General features: G+C 35.9%; 1 protein-coding gene and 1 pseudogene across 1 annotated transcript in view; both read left to right on the forward strand.

Moving 5' to 3' along the window:
- LOC107747469 (AN1-type zinc finger protein 4-like) overlaps nt 1-16,596 on the forward strand; it is a 47,884-nt gene extending 31,288 nt beyond the window's left edge. The window contains exon 10 of the mRNA XM_016561995.1: nt 16,530-16,596. Coding sequence (XP_016417481.1) covers nt 16,530-16,596 — 67 coding nt within the window. The remainder of the gene's footprint in view (nt 1-16,529) is intronic.
- Nucleotides 1-18,716, forward strand: part of LOC107747459 (uncharacterized) — a 106,057-nt pseudogene that overhangs the window by 12,464 nt on the left and 74,877 nt on the right.

Genomic DNA, 18,716 nt, shown 5'->3' on the forward strand with positions numbered 1-18,716 from the left:
GCATTAAATATCGCATGCGATTTATCGTGCAGCCCTAATCTGAAATAAGAAAGTCATATACACCTTGGATGGCTTGAGGGTGAGTAAATCATAGTGTTAGGGCTGGACGATATGGCCAAAATTGATATCACGATATATTTCTTAATTTCGGTCGATACGATATAATTCCGATATCGATATGAACACTATTTATCTGAAATAGAAATCTTTTGTAACATTATAAATGCCTTTATCATCACTTTTGATCAATTTTAAGCATCCTTGCTAAATAAAAGTATTAATTTCTATAATTTCTTTCCCAAAAAAATAATAAAAATTATACTGAATGGAATAGTGTATAATGTTACAAAAGCTTTTTATTTCAGATAAATGCTGATCTTTGGATCTTTCTATTCATCAAAGAATCCTGAAAAAAAATGTACTCAACTGTTTTAAATATTGATAATCAGCAAATCAGCATATTATACTGATTTCTGAAGATCATGTGACACTGAAGACTGGAGTAATGATGCTGAAAATTTACCTATGTATGATCACAGGAATAAATTACATTTTAAAATCTATTCAAATAGAAAGCAATTTTAAATAGTAAAAATATTTCAACATTTTACTGTTTTTGCTGTACTTTGGATCAAATAAATGCAGCCTTGGTGAGCAGAAGAGAATTCTTAAAAAAAAAAAAAAAAACTTTAAAATCTTACTGTTCAAAAACTTTTGACTGGTAGTGTAGGCTGATTATTCTTATAGATTGAAACAAATGTGCTTCAGCCAGAAAAAAGGGTATGAAAAGTGCTCCGAGTGGCTGCAGAAAACAAAAAAATTGAACAACAGCAAAAACTGGAAATGTTGCTGGAGACGGGTTTATTTAAAATGAAAACTCATTCTCTGCCAGCAGGAGGCGCTTTTAGAGTGATAAAACTAGCGGTTTCTCCAGTAATGGCTGTAATCAAAGCAGCTCCGCTCATGAACGCTTCTTTATCAGATCAAATGAAAATGCCATCGAAACTTTTCTGAAGACAGTCAATTCCCTTCAGAGATACATTCATATAAAACACCCGCGCCGTGTTATGATTTTGAAACGTGCAGTGCTCATGTTTATTCAACGAAGTCAAACGGCACAAATAAATCAATGTATGGGAAACTGGTAATGTATATCGAAATATCGGAAATGTGTTTAAAAATCATATCACCGTTATTGAAAAAAATTATATCGAAAAAAATTATATATTTTTTCACCGTTATTGAAAAAAATTATTGTCCAGCCCTACATAGGGTACAATTTTTGTTTTTTTTAAAAAGAAAAAAAAAAGTGGTGCTTTCTTCACTAAGCAAAAATTTAATTAATATTAAAAAATAAAATAAACTAAATTTTTTCTAATAACTTGGAATAGTAGCTGTTAAACATTAAGCTCTACGATCACAGGTTAAAACTAAATTGTAAAATTATATAAAAATAGAAAACTAATTATAGTATTACTATTTTGACTGTACATTTGATCATTTAAATGCTACAGTTGTGAACAAATACACACGCACACACACAAGTATAGGTGACTTTGAAGCTGATAGACATAGACTATGAACATGGATAGATTTGCTGAAAATGTCATGTCAAGGTCCCTTACTTCAAAGGTTTCTACCGCAGACAAGTGACAGACATGACTGTTGAACCAGAATAAAGTCATATCAGCTTTTGCATGAATTTAAAGCAGACAGACATATCAAAAATGACACACAAATGCCATAGTGGCTAATTCAGATGACATTAGGGAAGCTTTGAGAAACATGAAGCAGACTGCCATTGCAGCAGTACTTGATTTTGGCACTGCTTCGTTTGAGTCCAGACTTGCTGAATAAATAAATGATCACCTTGTTATTAGGACCTTCATACTGCATACATTTTCTTCAGCGGTCTTTCTCTTCCACGACACTGCATAGTATCCACCTTTTTTTTTTTTTTTTTTTTTTTTCACGTAAAAGCATGTGGCCATTTATATTTGTGTGAGGCTTGCAGTATCATCTGCTTCCAGTAATTTTAGAAAAATAGTACAAAAATAGTCCATAATGCTGCCTGAAATTGCAAACGGCTATTTGATATCATTTTTTAAAATCAATTTATTATGATAATCATAAACACACTTGTTTGTAGTGCAAAAAAATTACAGTTTACTGCACAGCGGCGAAGCACAAGAGAAAAAAAAACAACTTAAGTGATCTTTTGAGCCCACTGTATATTACGTATGTGCATATATAAATACACTGTTCGGGGTGTGTAAATAAGAGTGCATATTAGAACTGTTTTTGGACACCATGTCACTGTTTTGTACATTAGTTTGAGTTGAATCAGACTTTCCATTACAGATTATTTGCTTTTTTCCTCTGAGTAAGACCATTTGGACACAGAAAATGTTTTAATAGAGATGGAGTGTACAGCTCTTTGGGCCACTCAAAGAAAAAACAATTATAATCCACTTATGAAATGATGAATTGCAGTGCTGTTCAGTCATCATCACTTGTGTGCTTATGATGATAGCCTAGTCCTGATTAGTATGTACACCAACAAGCAGTATGTGTATAAGGTTAAATGTTTCACACTTTGGAGCAGTTTTATTTGTCGGAAAGAGAGACCCAAGTCTCTGGACTTGGTTTCTGGTTGGAATCAGATTGTTTTTCCTTGCGTTCTTACGTATTTTTCAAGCAGCTCTGCCCAGCTGCTGCTTCTCAGTGTTCAACAAAAATGTAAATTTGCTGAAAATTTACTCACCCTCAGGCCACCCAAGATGTAGATGATGTTTCTTATCAAAACGGATTTGGAGAAATTTAGCATTACATCACTTGCTCATCAATGGATCCTCTGCAGTGAATGGGTGCCGTCAGAATAAAAGCCCAAATGGCTGCTAAAAACATCACAATAATCTACAAGTAATTCATATTACTCCATTCTATCAGTTAATGAGTTGTGAAGAAAAAAGTTTCAAGCTTGTAAGAAACAAATCCGTCATTAAGATGTTTTTAACTTTAAAACCATTGCTTCCAGCTAAAATACTAGACTCTATCCATAATATTGCTTTCTCCAGTCCTCTCATCTGAATCGGGAGAGAAATATGCACAGATCAAGCACAGTTTATAAGCCAAAACAGTCCCAAACAAAGATATTTTGATGTGAGAGGACAACAGGGAATGGACTTTTTTCACGGAGGAAGTGTTATTATGGATTATGGACTCTTGTGTTGATTTAAAGTTAAAAAGTGTTAATGATGGATTTGTTTCTTACAAACACAGCTTTTCACTTCACAAGACATTAACTGATGGACTGGAGTCGTGACGATTACTTGTGTATTACTGTGATGTTTTAATTAGGTTTTTGGATTCTCATTCAGACGGCACCCATTCATGATCAATTGGTGAGCAAGTAATGTAATGCTAAATTTCTCCAAAACTGATCTGATGAAGAAACAAACTTATTTACATCGTGGATGCTCTAATAGTGAGAACCTTTTTCATTTTTTGTTAAATTTGGTTGCAATTTAAATCCACATCATCCACTTTGCTTACAATACTGTTCCCATAGTATATTTTTGGAGCTCATCATCATGAATATTCTTTGTAAAAGAACAGCTTTGACTTTTTAATAACTCCTTTTTGTGTTCCACAGGAAGTAAATACAAGTGTAAATAACCCCTTAGTATTTTAACTACATCCTCTTGGTTTAAGGTAGTAATTAACCATGTTACTGTCTGCAGCACATGCTGTGTTTTTCTTTTGTTATTGTTCTGCAAATGCCATTTCCTGCTTATTGTGGTGGTAACCTTAAGTTTTATTAAGGTCCAAGAGCAGGAAATTCAAGGAAAGATACTTTGTTCCAGTTTATGATGAAAAATCAATGATCCTGAATTTTGCACTTTCGTCTCGGTGCTCTTCTCTCAGCTGTCCCTGCTGCTGTTTGAGACCGCCGTAATGAGTGTGGACCTGTGCATTGATTCAGCAGTGACATAACTAATTTTATGGGGCAATTTTATCGAATCACAAATTACATTATTGCTTTTCTTTTTTATAACATAAAGATGGACATGTTCGTTCTCCTGTTTTGAAAGCGACTGTTAAACATCACTGGAATATTTTTAAACATGATAAAATGTGTTTTAACAGACTATAATTTTTATTATAATAAATTTGATAATTTTTATAATAATTTTTAAATAAATGCTATGGGTAGAGATTTCTTGTGTGCCTAGTTATTAACAAACAAAATGCTTTACACATCAGTAGTTTATGAGCATTTAAATATATATTAATTAAATATATATACCAGACAAATATATATGTAAGATGCACACTACCATTCAAACGTTTAATGTCAGTGAGATATTTGTGACCCTGGACCACAAAACCAGTCATAAGGGTCTTTTTTTTTATTTTTATTGAGATTTATATGTCATCTGAAAGCTGTTTGTTAGGATAGGATAATATTTGGCCGAAGATACAACTATTTGAAAATCTAGAATCTGAGGGTGCAAAAAAATCTAAATATTGAGAAAATTGTCTTTAAAGTTGTCCAAATGAAGTTCTTGGCAATGCATATTACTAATCAAAAATTAAGTTTGGATATATTTACGGTAGGAAATTTACAAAATATCTTAATGGAACATTCAACTTCTTTACTTAATATCCTAATGATTTTTGGCATAAAAGAAAAATCTTTAATTTTGACCCATACAATGTATTGTTGACTATTGCTACAAATATACCCGTGCTATGACTGGTTTTGTGGTCCAGGGACACATTTTAAAAATAAAGACATTTATTATGTCATAAAAGATTTATAAAAATAAATGTTGATCTTTTGAACTTTATATTCATCAAAGAGTCCTAAACAAGTCTCAGAAAGTAATCGTTTTCTGCAGGAATAATAATAAGAAAGGTATTTGAGCACCAAATCATCATATTAGAATGATTTCTGAAGGATCGTGTGACACTGAAAACTGGAGTAATGATGCTGAAAATTCAGCTTTGCCATCACAAGAATAAATTGGACTTTAAAATATATTCAAATAGAAAACAGTTATTTTAAATTGTAATAATATTTACTTAATTGCAAAATCTTACCGACCTCAAACCTTTGAATGTTGGTGTATTTAATGAAAGTTATTATAATATGTTAACTATATACCTTGTATGAAGTACATTTCAAATACCTCATCTTTTAGGGGTTTTTAACTTTTTTTGTAATTTTTTTTATTTTATCATTGTTGCTATCATGTCTGTATGAATTTTGCTATGGTGCAGACGTGCCTTATAAACAGTTTTAAGTTGTTTGACTGGATGTTGCCGGAAGCTTACCAAGAAACCTTTGCATGGCCTAATTATTCACACATTATGCTTTAATTTTGCATCCAGGCGTTTATGCGTTCAGAAACAAGAATACATCCTAAATGAGGACCTCCTTTTGCACACTAACCAGCCATTAACATTTTGATAGATGGAAAAGCATTTACTGAAACCTAGCTCCCATTTGAATTTTCTTTACTTAAAAGCAGATGAATCACGTAATAAGATAAAGTGATGCTATCCTTGCACCATGTTTTAAGGTTTTCACTGTCTTTATGCTTTTTAGGGACTCGTTTTGATGTTTTGATGCAGTCTGCCGTTTCGCCTTCCTCACTAAGTTTTCAAAACCTTTCATCCTGCTCCTATTGCAAAACATGAAGTCAGCCGCCATCCAGTTTCCTTCTGTGCTCTGCTCGGAATCTGTGCGGATGGAGAGACGCTTTGACAGAAACTACAACTAATGCAGAAAATCTAGGAAGGTCTGCTGTCTCCATTAAACTTGCTTCAAAGTGCGAGAAAGGTTTACTTTCTTAGAAGACTCTTCTTGTTTGAGCCAGCAGAGACTGTGTGTGTGTGTGTGTCTGTGTGTGTTCAAAAATGCATGTTTACCCTGAGGCCATGTCTTTCTTAGTCTCACAAGGCCAGACTTTAGGTGTGTTCGACTTCATGTGACGCTGCGTGGACCGATCGGTGTCTGACTTGATTTTTATCTGACTTAAGACGGCGCAGACGGCACACCACTGTGACGTATGCCATCAAAATACCGCAAGAGCAATAAGAGATGGCTGGCTAGTTCATTCTGCACAGTTTCTCCAGATTGGCCACACAAGCTCTGATGACAACACAACTGTTTAACGATTGGCTGGATTCACCAATGACAACGATGACATGTGTTTCGCCTTTATTCTAACACCTTCATCTGCGCTAATGCTCACAAATTTGGTTTTTATAACAGTAAAAATATGTCAACTTAAAAGGGATGGTTCACCCAAAAATGAAAATTCTGTTATTATTTACTCGCCCTAAAGTTGCTCCAAACCCGTAAGACATTCGTTCATCTTCAGAACACAAATTAAGATATTTTTAATGAAATCCGTGAGCTTTCTGAATTGTTGAATAAAGTTTGTTCATTTGTTTTCTTTGCGCATAAAAACTATTCTCATAGCTTCGTAAATTAACGGTTGAACCACCAATGTCACATGGACTATTTTATCGATGTCCTTACTACGTTTCTGAGCCTGGGAACGTTTCAGTTGCATGCAGGGTCAGAAAGATCTCGGATTTAATCAAAAATATCTTAATTTGGGTTCTGAAGATCAACGAAGGTCTTACGGGTTTGGAACGACCTGAGGGTGAGTAATTAATGACCGAATTTTCATTTTTGGGTGAAGTTATATTGTGTCATTTTTATCAAAATAAAACTGATCAGGCTTATGCTGAACGTTCTTGCACATACAGAACATTTGCTGTACTTTTCCTTCTAATCCACTTTATCATGTGATAAAATACACAAACACTGTGTAAGCGTCACTATAGGAAGCAGAAGTGTCCGACTTCACGTCTTCGTTTCCAATTCCTCCTCTGACTGCAAGCGGCAAATCTTGTGATGGATCACAAATCCAGTCGCAAGCAAAGTCGAACGCACTTTTTCATTATCAACATGAAGTCCAATCAGCTTTCTGATCTTGTTCTGATCAAGAATCGCCCACTTGGACAGAAAAGGTCTGTCTGATTGACATGAAAACAGCCAATCACAGTTTGTTGTGCCATTTAGGGGCAGGTTTATTGGAAATAGCTTTACAGTTGAATTCAGGATTGAGGAAACTGTTTAATAATGCAGAACATTCTGACATCTTGTTAATGTTTCCACCACAGATTCGTGACAGAAACGCATGTTCATCCATAATAAACTGACAAACGTATCAAAGCTAACATACAAATGTCATAGTAATGACTTTGTTTTATTCAGACGACAGCAGATCTGACAGCATCGAGCAAGGAATTGGTCAGTGGCGTAACACTTCGCTCCATAAATTACGGTGTCCCAAAAGGACAACGTGTTTACACGCAAAACATTATGATAATTTATTCTTGAGCTCGTTCTAGCCTCTGAATGTGAAATGAATGAATGAAAGTACTGCTGTGCAGCACAGAGTGTGTGTGTGTGAGGATCAGCAGGCTTTCATCAGTACACATCAAGTCCGGTTTATCCCGCTCTAATCTCTTAACAGTCTGTGAGGATGTTCCAGCCCTGGCGTAGTTTGTGTCCCGCTCTGATGTGACAGAAACGCATGTTCATCCATAATAAACTGACAAACGTATCAAAGCTAACATACAAATGTCATAGTAATGACTTTGTTTTATTCAGACGACAGCAGATCTGACAGCATCGAGCAAGGAATTGGTCAGTGGCGTAACACTTCGCTCCATAAATTACGGTGTCCCAAAAGGACAACGTGTTTACACGCAAAACATTATGATAATTTATTCTTGAGCTCGTTCTAGCCTCTGAATGTGAAATGAAGGAATGAAAGTACTGCTGTGCAGCACAGAGTGTGTGTGTGAGGATCAGCAGGCTTTCATCAGTACACATCAAGTCCGGTTTATCCCGCTCTAATCTCTTAACAGTCTGTGAGGATGTTCCAGCACTGGCGGAGTTTGTGTCCCGCTCTGATCTTGAGGTCATGTAATATAGCACACTGATGGGGTTTAAGCCAGTAAGCCACTTATTAAGCTTTGAATAATTATCTGATATCACTCTGGTCACATATGACACTACCTGACGTTATCCATTTGGTTGAAATCCAGAGGATGCTAGATAATAGGGCGTGTGATTATGCAACTGTTTAGAAAAAAACAGCAGGGGTAAATCCTGTTGATGCCTGATACTGGAAACAGAACATTTGAAAACTGCAACCAAGGTGTTTGCTGAATACAGATTTACCATGAAAGTTTCCAATGAGGTGGAGTAACTAACTAAATAAAAGTAGTAAGTTAGCTACTTTTTCAGTGGTGTGCAATAGGTCAAATCAAAGTAGCTTTTTAGTACCAAGCTACTTTTTCCAACAGGTAGCGGTGTTCAGTTTAGTGAATTGGTTCACTTACATTGTTCTTTTAAATGCACTGGTTCAATCATTTTTTTCAACAGTTCATTTCTGTTCCTGCACAGTGGTGTGCATGGCATTTATTTGATCAATATTCAAGATATTGATTTATCAATAGTATAATATTTTGGAAGATGCTGCTTTTGATCATATACAGCATGTAGACCATACGGTTCAAAAGTTTGGGTCAGGAAAGTGAAAGAAATTAATACTTTTATTCATATGTGTTGCATTAAATTGATCAAAAGTGACAGTAAATGCTATGGAAGAACATTCAGGACTTTTTTCAAAAGGAATTGCAAATTGTATTTTCAATTGCGTTTTCCACATGAGAGCGCATAAATTGTGACTTTGCAAATCTTGCATTACCGTTTGCATTTTCGCTTTCGCGAACACAGTGACTGCCACATTTCAAATTAAAAAGCAAAGTCCATTTGCAACTGTATTTCCCATGTTTACTCACTTGCATCAATCGGAGTGAGAGAAACTGAGAGCTGTTGAGACAGGTGAAAAGCGTTCGTTAATAGTGAATATTGACCTATCGTGCGTACCGTTGTTGCTCCCACTGTTAGCAGGGTATGATCACTGCATAATCACTGCATTTGGAGTAAAAAAGACAGAATTATGTATTGTGCCAAGAAGGTTGTCTGTTCGTTCACACAAGTACGAACTGATTAGCGGCTGCCTTTAGCGGAACCTTTACCGATTACATCCATTGTTCAAAGCATGCAGTAGGGATGGGCGTATCGATACAAAGTATCGATATATCGATATTGACGCGAGTATCGAAAGTATCGATACTCGCAGAGAGAGTGAAAAAGCAAATGTGGTAATTAATATTGCTATTTAGATATGGCAGGCTCATAGCTTGTAATAAATGGATGCTGTTCATTTGAACCTTTTATTCATCAAAGAATCTTGAAAAATCACTATTTATGCCCAAATATTAGGCTGCACAACTGTTTTCAACATTGATAAGAATAAATAGGAAATGTTTCTTGAGCAGCAAATCAGCATATAAGAATAATTTCTGAAGGATCATGTGACTCGGAAGACTGGAGTATAATGCTGAAAATTCAGCTTTGCATCACAGTAATAAATTAAATTATAAAATACTTTAAAAAAAAAAACACACAAAAAAACCCCAGATATTTTAAATTGCAATAATATTTCATAAAATTGCAGTTTTTACTGTATTTTGATCAAATACCAAATCTTACCAAACCCAAACTTTTGAACGGTAGTATATATATAGTATTTTAAAACGTATTTATATAAGTTATATAGTTTATATATGATATAAAATTTATATTCAAAGTTAAAAGTTGTAAGTAAAAAATAAAGTGATATGATCTGATATTTAAAAATAGCTTCAGTGTAGTTTGTATTGTAGCTTGTGTATCTTGACTGACGTTTACCTTTAAATGAAGAGTATCTTGTAGCTTGACAAGCTTTCCCAACAATGACGGTTTCTTAAATGGAAACATACATCATATAGATGAAACTTTAGCTGTTTTCTGTTTTCAGTCTGGAGGAACATCCATAGGGAACGTCTAACTATGTCACCTTTACAGTTGCATGGATGAATAAATCTGGGTTAGAGTCTCGCTCAGCGTTATCTCTCACACAGATAGACCAGCAGAAGGATTTTCCAGAGAGGGGAAACACACAGGCTCAGGCCCGTCTCTCGGATAGATCCATTGCTGTATCGATCTCATGTCATTTCTAGTGGCAGCTGCTCATTGATGGATCATCCTTTGTGGAAGCAGGGTAATTTACCAGGCTGATCAGATCAGTGCACAGTGCAGCGCTCTCTTTTACTGTCAGAGAGTTAAGGCCCGTTCACAGAAAGGATGATTAATCCGACAATATGGTGTCTTTATCGTTATAGTTGTGGTGTGGACTTTGTGTAATGGTGAGGTGTGTTGAAAAGTGCAGACTCAAAAACCTAGTGAGCTGCCTACGTAGCATTTCTAAATGTGTGGTTATATGTAACATTGTTTGGCGAATTTTCACAGGCAAAATACAGTCATTTCAATAGAAATCCATGCAATTGGATGTTTTGCATAAGGGCGAAAGATTTCTCCACACAGATTTGGCAGTGGTGTCAAGTTGGTTACACGGATTTGCAACAGAAAGCTGCTAGGTTTGAAAGTGACTTCTGTGTGAGCTGTGCTTCATATTGCTAATGTGATGCACGTTAAGACTGAAATCCCTGCTCTGGGCTCTGTGAAAGCTGTATTTGTGGCAGTCGTGAAGCATACGGTACACCTCATCACATGCTGCCAGCAGGGTTCTTCTTCCTGCCATGAGCTTGAACTTGGTGACTGATTTGAGCTGAGGCACATATTCTCATCCATTTGTTACACTATATGTGCTCTGTAATCCCAATTCAATGCAGTTGCTTTACTATGTATATTATTTATCTTCAATAATTTATCATAGTTTTTCTCTCTGAAACTCCAAAAGGATGAAAAAACAACAACGTTTTTTAGGGATGCACGATATTATCAAACTGATATCGGAATCGCCGATAATGGCTTTAAATGTAAATATCGGCATCGGGCGATATGAAAAATTATGCCGATATGTCTTGCCGATAAGAGGAATGTGTTAACTGCCAGAGAGGGGAAACACACAGGCTCAGGCCCGTCTCTCGGATAGATCCATTGCTGTATCGATCTCATGTCATTTCTAGTGGCAGCTGCTCATTGATGGATCATCCTTTGTGGAAGCAGGGTAATTTACCAGGCTGATCAGATCAGTGCACAGTGCAGCGCTCTCTTTTACTGTCAGAGAGTTAAGGCCCGTTCACAGAAAGGATGATTAATCCGACAATATGGTGTCTTTATCGTTATAGTTGTGGTGTGGACTTTGTGTAATGGTGAGGTGTGTTGAAAAGTGCAGACTCAAAAACCTAGTGAGCTGCCTACGTAGCATTTCTAAATGTGTGGTTATATGTAACATTGTTTGGCGAATTTTCACAGGCAAAATACAGTCATTTCAATAGAAATCCATGCAATTGGATGTTTTGCATAAGGGCGAAAGATTTCTCCACACAGATTTGGCAGTGGTGTCAAGTTGGTTACACGGATTTGCAACAGAAAGCTGCTAGGTTTGAAAGTGACTTCTGTGTGAGCTGTGCTTCATATTGCTAATGTGATGCACGTTAAGACTGAAATCCCTGCTCTGGGCTCTGTGAAAGCTGTATTTGTGGCAGTCGTGAAGCATACGGTACACCTCATCACATGCTGCCAGCAGGGTTCTTCTTCCTGCCATGAGCTTGAACTTGGTGACTGATTTGAGCTGAGGCACATATTCTCATCCATTTGTTACACTATATGTGCTCTGTAATCCCAATTCAATGCAGTTGCTTTACTATGTATATTATTTATCTTCAATAATTTATCATAGTTTTTCTCTCTGAAACTCCAAAAGGATGAAAAAACAACAACGTTTTTTAGGGATGCACGATATTATCAAACTGATATCGGAATCGCCGATAATGGCTTTAAATGTAAATATCGGCATCGGGCGATATGAAAAATTATGCCGATATGTCTTGCCGATAAGAGGAATGTGTTAACTGACATGTGCTCAGGGTGTGCTAGCGATTAGATCACGTCAGCAGTGTGGCTCATCTTTGAAGCAAAGTTTTGTCTGAATGATAATTAGATTGACTGTTTGGATCGCTGCGTTTAATCTGTGAAAGCACTACAGAATGACGCGTTCGGTGTGTGATAGAGTAAACAGTAATAGCACGTGCAGCGGCAGCAGTCGCAGCCTCCCTCAGGTCCTAACGCCCGCTCAGTAAGGAGTTTTAATCTGTAGGGGGCGCTGTTGGCTGCATAGCTTACATGAAAAAAAAATCACAAACATGACACTTGTAAATTAAATAATTTTATATATACTGATTTATTCATTGATGTGTAATATGTTTTATTTTTTAAACAAATCATAAGCTCTAAAAGATTTTCAGAATTTTTACAACTCTTTTGCTTTAGACCATCTACAAATGTTAAATCTTAAAATAAAATGTTAGGGTTAACCTTACATAATAAAGCAGCGATTGATATATGGTTTATTTATAGTTATTTTCAAAGCTTCAGTGTACTGTCAAAAAACCTTCATAATTGTTTATTTAATTCTAACAAATAAGTTCTTGTTAAAAACAAACCAAAATAAAAAATATTTTGCTTATAATTTCTGCACAGGAGAGACTTGGTGTTGTTTCCAAACAAAAGGAAATATATCGGTATCGGCCAAAATGAGTTGAAAAATATCGGCATATCGGATATGAGCAAAAATCCAATATTGTGCATCCCTAACGTTTTTTATACTCTTTGAGGCATTTCAGCCTTGCAGAGACATATTTCCCTCCTTAATCTCCAGATGCTAATCATAACAACTAGTTTTAAACATTTCTGAACAAAATTTCAGTAGTGTTTGTCTGCAAAAATCACTGTCAAACTGCTGGAGTGTTACTGTGTGGTTACTGAAGGGTTCGGGTTTTATTGCATTGCTATTAGGTTGCTAGAGCGTTGTTAAGCGGTTGCTTAATGGACGCTTTTCCCCTGTTGGCCCTAATGGTTCTAAGAACAGTAATGAATGGTTACAGTTATATTTCCACTTGCGCTTGGTTCGGGAAAAGCACGATTACAAAATTGTAAACAACCCGAGTGACGCTACTCAGGATTGGTCACTTGTTTTGTTGCCTGGTGTCCAGTTTCTCTCTTTAGCTGGCCAAATGGAAGAGTTAAGCAACAAGAACTGTTTGGCGCAATGTTGGAAAAGTGGCTCTGCGATTTTCTGTTTTCTAGATGACTCCACTTGCTGCTTCAGCATTAAATGGTTAGTTCACCCTAAAATTCCAGTTCTGTCATTAATTAATTACTCTCATCTCATTCCAAACCCGCAAGACCTTCAGTCATCTTCAGAACACAAATGAAGATATTTTTGATGAAAACCGAGAGCTTTTTGACCCTCCATTGACAGAAAAGCAACTGACACCTTCAAGGCCCAGAAAGGTAGTAAGGACATTGTTGAAATAGTCCATGTTATTTCAACAATTTAGACATTAATTTGATGAAATTAATTTCATTCATATCTGAATGCTGTACACCGGAAACGCAATAATTTTAGCATTTTACTGTATTGCAAAGTTCAAGTTTAGTGAACTCATTTCATTCATATCTGAATGCTGTACACCGGAAACGCAAGCTAATGCAAATAATTTTAGCATTTTACTGTATTGCAAAGTTCAAGTTTAGTGAACTTTGACCTGTAAAGACATGTGACCAGTGGAAGAAAGTTATGTCAGTCTGTGACCTTATAGCGCTAAATCAAAATAATATGAACTTTAAAGCTGCAGGTTAGCATCATTACATTTAATTTTTTTTTACGTTTTTAAAGTTGTCCAAATGGTCAAAGGTTAGTGTGGCTGCCTCTTGAGTCTGTGTATGATATTTATTTGCCCAGACAAAAATGATAAATCATTTTGTTTTAGAACAGTAATATTGCTCAACAAGCCATATGACTTGAGGTATCACTTACTTTTGTAGGCCAAATGTTGAGGATAAGTTGCATGACAAAGCTAAATACTTAAGTTTATGGGTTTATTCAAATCCCTAATCTCAGATATGAGCAATAATAGCAATAACAGTACTTAAATATGACCTTTACACAGTACATACTGTACGTGGCACATCAGATTGACAGACGGCTGCCCTTTTTCAACTCCTCCACCCTGAAAACCTAAGGCATTTTCACTTTCCACCGCTCATTTAGATCAAGAATTGGCAGAGACCTCATGCATTAGTCATCCCTCCACAGGCTCCAAGCCCGTGATTGTTATTGTTATTATGACATCTGATTTCATGAAAACTTCAAAGGGCATTGACTTAAGAATTTGACCACTAGCTTCCTCTCCCTCCCAATCACTTTTTCAGTGAAACGAAAGCTATGAGATTGATGTGTTTGTTCTTCCATTGAAACTCAACATTTGCCTTAAGCTGTTTTACTGATCATGACATGAAGTCTACCTACAAAAATGGCGGCATGGACCAGGATACTGTGGATTCATCAGCATGCTACACGTCTCATGTACTTGGCAGTAAACCATACGCTGCTGCCTTTGTTTTAGAGTGCTAAAAATGATCCTCGGCCCATTGATCCGGCGGCACATGAGTGATTGCAGTCACATGCCCTCCGCTTTAATGCGGTGTGATTAGCACAGGCTGTTGATCAGTCATGTGGTGCAGTTTCTGCTCCGATAACTGTCCTGCTGTGAGTCCTGGATGCATACAGTATGAACTGACCAGCTGTTCTGTGAGCAGCTTATGAATTAATGGTACTTTTGATGCCAAAGAGGGAGGATTTCATTCGCTCTTCCCCATGTGTTGACCATTATAACAATATCATAATATTAGATCATCATATGCGTTCACTGATAATCACACAACCAAATGTGAAAATGACTTCAAGCTGTTGTGCGTACAGTAGGATTCAAATATCTAAGACTAGTTTCCACTAGTGAAAATGCTCCTATATGGTGGTTTAAAATGTATTTTTATTACATATCATGTTATCAGCATAACAATTATGATGTTCAAAAGAGCATGTGCAGATGAATTGATAAGCACAGTCACAAATGTATTTATTAATGATGTCAAAATAGTTTGGAATCATTTTTATTGTATGTTTACACTACATTTTACTTATTTACATGTATGGTTTTTATTTACATTTATTTTAATTTAAAATAATTATTTCTATTTCTATTATATTTTTTTAAATACTCAAAACAAATTCTGTTTTTTACTAAAACAAAACAAAAATCAAAAACAAAACAAAAAGCAAAAATCTACAAAACAACTAAATTTTCACAAATATTCACAAAAAGTGTGGTCTCAATCTGTTGAACTGTTCTGTTGGTCTAAAACAGCAGTGAGATATTCAGTATTGTCAGTACTAGCTTCACTTCTGTGTTGTTCAGTGTCCAACAGTTTGTCATTCTGCAGTTTTGTGCGTCTGTTAATCAATCCATTTGCACTACAGTACGTCTTCATTCTGCAGTGCCAAACTGGTGGATTTGGTCTGATGCCGGTGGTCGCCGTTGCGATTCTAGATGCATAGTCTTACACACAACACGGCCGTTGGCATGGTCACAAGATGGAGAGAATTTGAATTGCTGCTAGGGTTGCAGCAGATGGTGGTAGAAGTTGAACAGCCTGTTTGTAAGCAGACTTCGCATTGTCTCAGTGTGGCATGAGCTCTTTGTTCTCCTTCAAAGAATGCGTTTCATTATGGAGAATATGGGAGTCGGTTTGTAATTGGTGATTCAACTTTTACTGCTGCTTCTCATTTCCTCACTCGCTGCATGAGACTTGATGATTTTGTAGTTCAATTAATATGCAGCAGTGTTTGTGAATACTTACCGTGATTTCACCGTGTGAGATGTTTTCCTGATCAACATCTTTGTTGGTCTTAAAACAAAATTCTTGTTAACTAGATTTTAGTGTTTGGGTTAGCCCTGAAAACATTCTTATCTTCTCATTATTTCATTCCATTTGCCATCTGATGCTTATTGCACAAAAAACTGAAAGCACTGTATCTGGCGAGTTCATATGCTGTATGATTGGCTGATTATTTATGTTTGTATTTATTTTTTATTTTTATTTCATTATTAATTTGTTTATTCAATTTATTTATTTATTTATTTTTATTGCTTTTTATTTTGTTCAATAATTTTTTATTCATTGTATAATCACTGGATTTGTCAGTATTCCAGGTGGGTGACCTCAAAGATTGCAAATTTCTATCGATATTCATTGAAAAATATGTTGAAATATGCTCGCTGTTGTATGAGTATTTAAATTAGGCAGTCATTTTTTCACACTTACAGTATAGATTCACAAAAGTCAGCGTTGTTTAACCGGTTCAATTAACACACCACACTATTACCATCTACAGAAAGCAGTTAACGACAGTTGATTGACAAGATATGTTTGTGTGCATTTTCTCTTCATCATGGCAGTAGGAATGATGATCATGCTTTTGGAGCATTCATTTCTCATCTCTTTTTGTCTCTCTTGTCAGATTTGGATCAGTGCTTCTTTCCATCATGCCAGTGCTGGTGGACAGGCTTCAGCTTCAGAGAGTGTGAGCTCCACTGAACTGCGGGGATGAACATGCCATTGCACCAAATCTCTGTCATCCCTCGTGATGTCACTTCCTCCCGGGTGTCCAGCAGCGGGAAGGCAAAGGAAAAGGACAAACAGGTTTGTCTTCCACCTAATAGACATAGAAAAACAGGCGGTAGTATAATCTGTGACCCTTGTTACCTTCATCCTCATTCCCACTGAAAGACAGCATCCTGTTTTCACAGTTCTGAACGTTTTCTTTCCCCTGTCAAATGTGGAAAGGATTTTAGAGACAACCTTGTTCACACACATGGGCTCGAAATACTTGTCTGGTCCTAAGTTGTTCTGTGAACTCAGTCTTAAATACTGTTTATATTATATGCTTTCGTGGAACACTCCAAACTATGAAAACTACTGACACAGATTACAATAAAGGAAGTAGAGGAAGTCGCACATACATAGGAGTGGGTGCTTTGGGGAGGCAGGTTTCCAGTAAGTGATGCAGGCAGGAATGACTGTGTGAAATGTTACGAGTGAGGAGAACTATAAAACAAAGTGTGATTGATATCATTGTGCCTGTGGGCTTTGTGTTGACTGTTAAAAGGGTCTTTTTTATCCTATGGGATTTTTTCTCTTATTATTCTGCATCAAAAACTGTCATGATTAAGGTTTCACAAATATTTTATGCATTCTCTTACACCTAGGAATTATTTGGTACGCTGTGCCTTTAAGACTTCTTTGCACTTACTCACCATGACGTCGCAAATGACGCTTTATTTTCTCCTTAATTCCTGATCTTATTTTGAATGAATCATCAATGTGTCTCATTTTTCATTACTATTCTTTGTAATCTTTCATTTGGGGATGCACTGAAATGTAAATTCTGGTTGATACTGATAGGCCGATAATTAAGGGATAATGTACATCCTGCAGGTTGTTATCGCAGAATAAACTCCAACAGGGGGATCAGGATGTGAAGCGGAGGGGTCTTGCGTCACCCTGAAGGGGTTTATTCTGCGATAACAGCCAGCTGGATGTACATTATCCCACTTATTACATGGCTACTTGCCACATAAGTAAATAATTAGACATAAAATATTGATTTGAGTTAAATAATTTATTAGCTCCTGAAATGCAAAGCTTCTGTGTAGCTCAAAGCTTATTGTATAAGATTCTGTGTAAATAAATTCAAAATAAAGCACAAAAAACTAAAATCAGTTTTAGTATAACTAATATGCTACAAATAAATGTAGGCATCACAGTATAACAATCTGCAGTATGAAAAATGGATATTAATTTTGGGATTTCCTAAAATTGCATTTCACAGTGTTACTAGATTATTAGTGTTCATTTTTATAATTTTTTATTTTTCAAAATCATTTTACTCTTATCATTAGTTGTTCTGGTGTTAAGAAGTAATCCAAAGATTTTAGAATGAGATGTTTTAGTTTTAATACAAGCTTTTTTTTGAATTGGGAATGAAGTATTTCATATTTTATTTTATTTTATTTTATTTTATTTTATTTGTCTCAAGGGAAGTCTCTAATGTTCACAGAGGCTGCATTTATTTGATCAAATATACAGTAAAAACAGTAAAGTATTTTTACAATTTAAAATGACTGTTTTCTATTTTTATGTACAGTGTTTTAAAATTTAATTTATTCCTTTGATAGCAAAGATGGCAAAAAAAAAAATGTTTTCAGCATCCAAGTCTCATGATCCTTCAGAAATCATTCTAATATGCTGATTTGCTGCTCAAGAAACATTTGTTATTATTATCAAGATTTGTGCCACTTAATATTTTGGTAGAAAAAGTTATACATTTGAAATTGAAATCTGCCACTTTTAAAGGGGTCATATGATGCGATTTCAAGTTTTCATTTCTCTTTGGAGTGTTACAAGCTGTTCGTGAATAGATAAGATCCCTAAAGTTGCAAAGACTATAGTCTCAAACCCAAAGAGATATTCTTTATAAAAGTCATCCATGCCCTCCTAAAACGTTTAGTTCTAACACGCCCCCACATGTCTACGTCACGATGTGGGAAGATTCGCATAACGCCGCCCAAATGTTCAAGCAAAGAAAGAAGGCGTAACTTTGATTCTCACTGTAGTATTGTTGCCGCCACCGCCATCATGTCGTGGA

Source organism: Sinocyclocheilus rhinocerous, unplaced genomic scaffold (assembly GCF_001515625.1).
Source record: "Sinocyclocheilus rhinocerous isolate Xijiao unplaced genomic scaffold, SAMN03320098_v1.1 scaffold2664, whole genome shotgun sequence".
In the NCBI taxonomy this organism is placed as follows: domain Eukaryota; kingdom Metazoa; phylum Chordata; class Actinopteri; order Cypriniformes; family Cyprinidae; genus Sinocyclocheilus; species Sinocyclocheilus rhinocerous.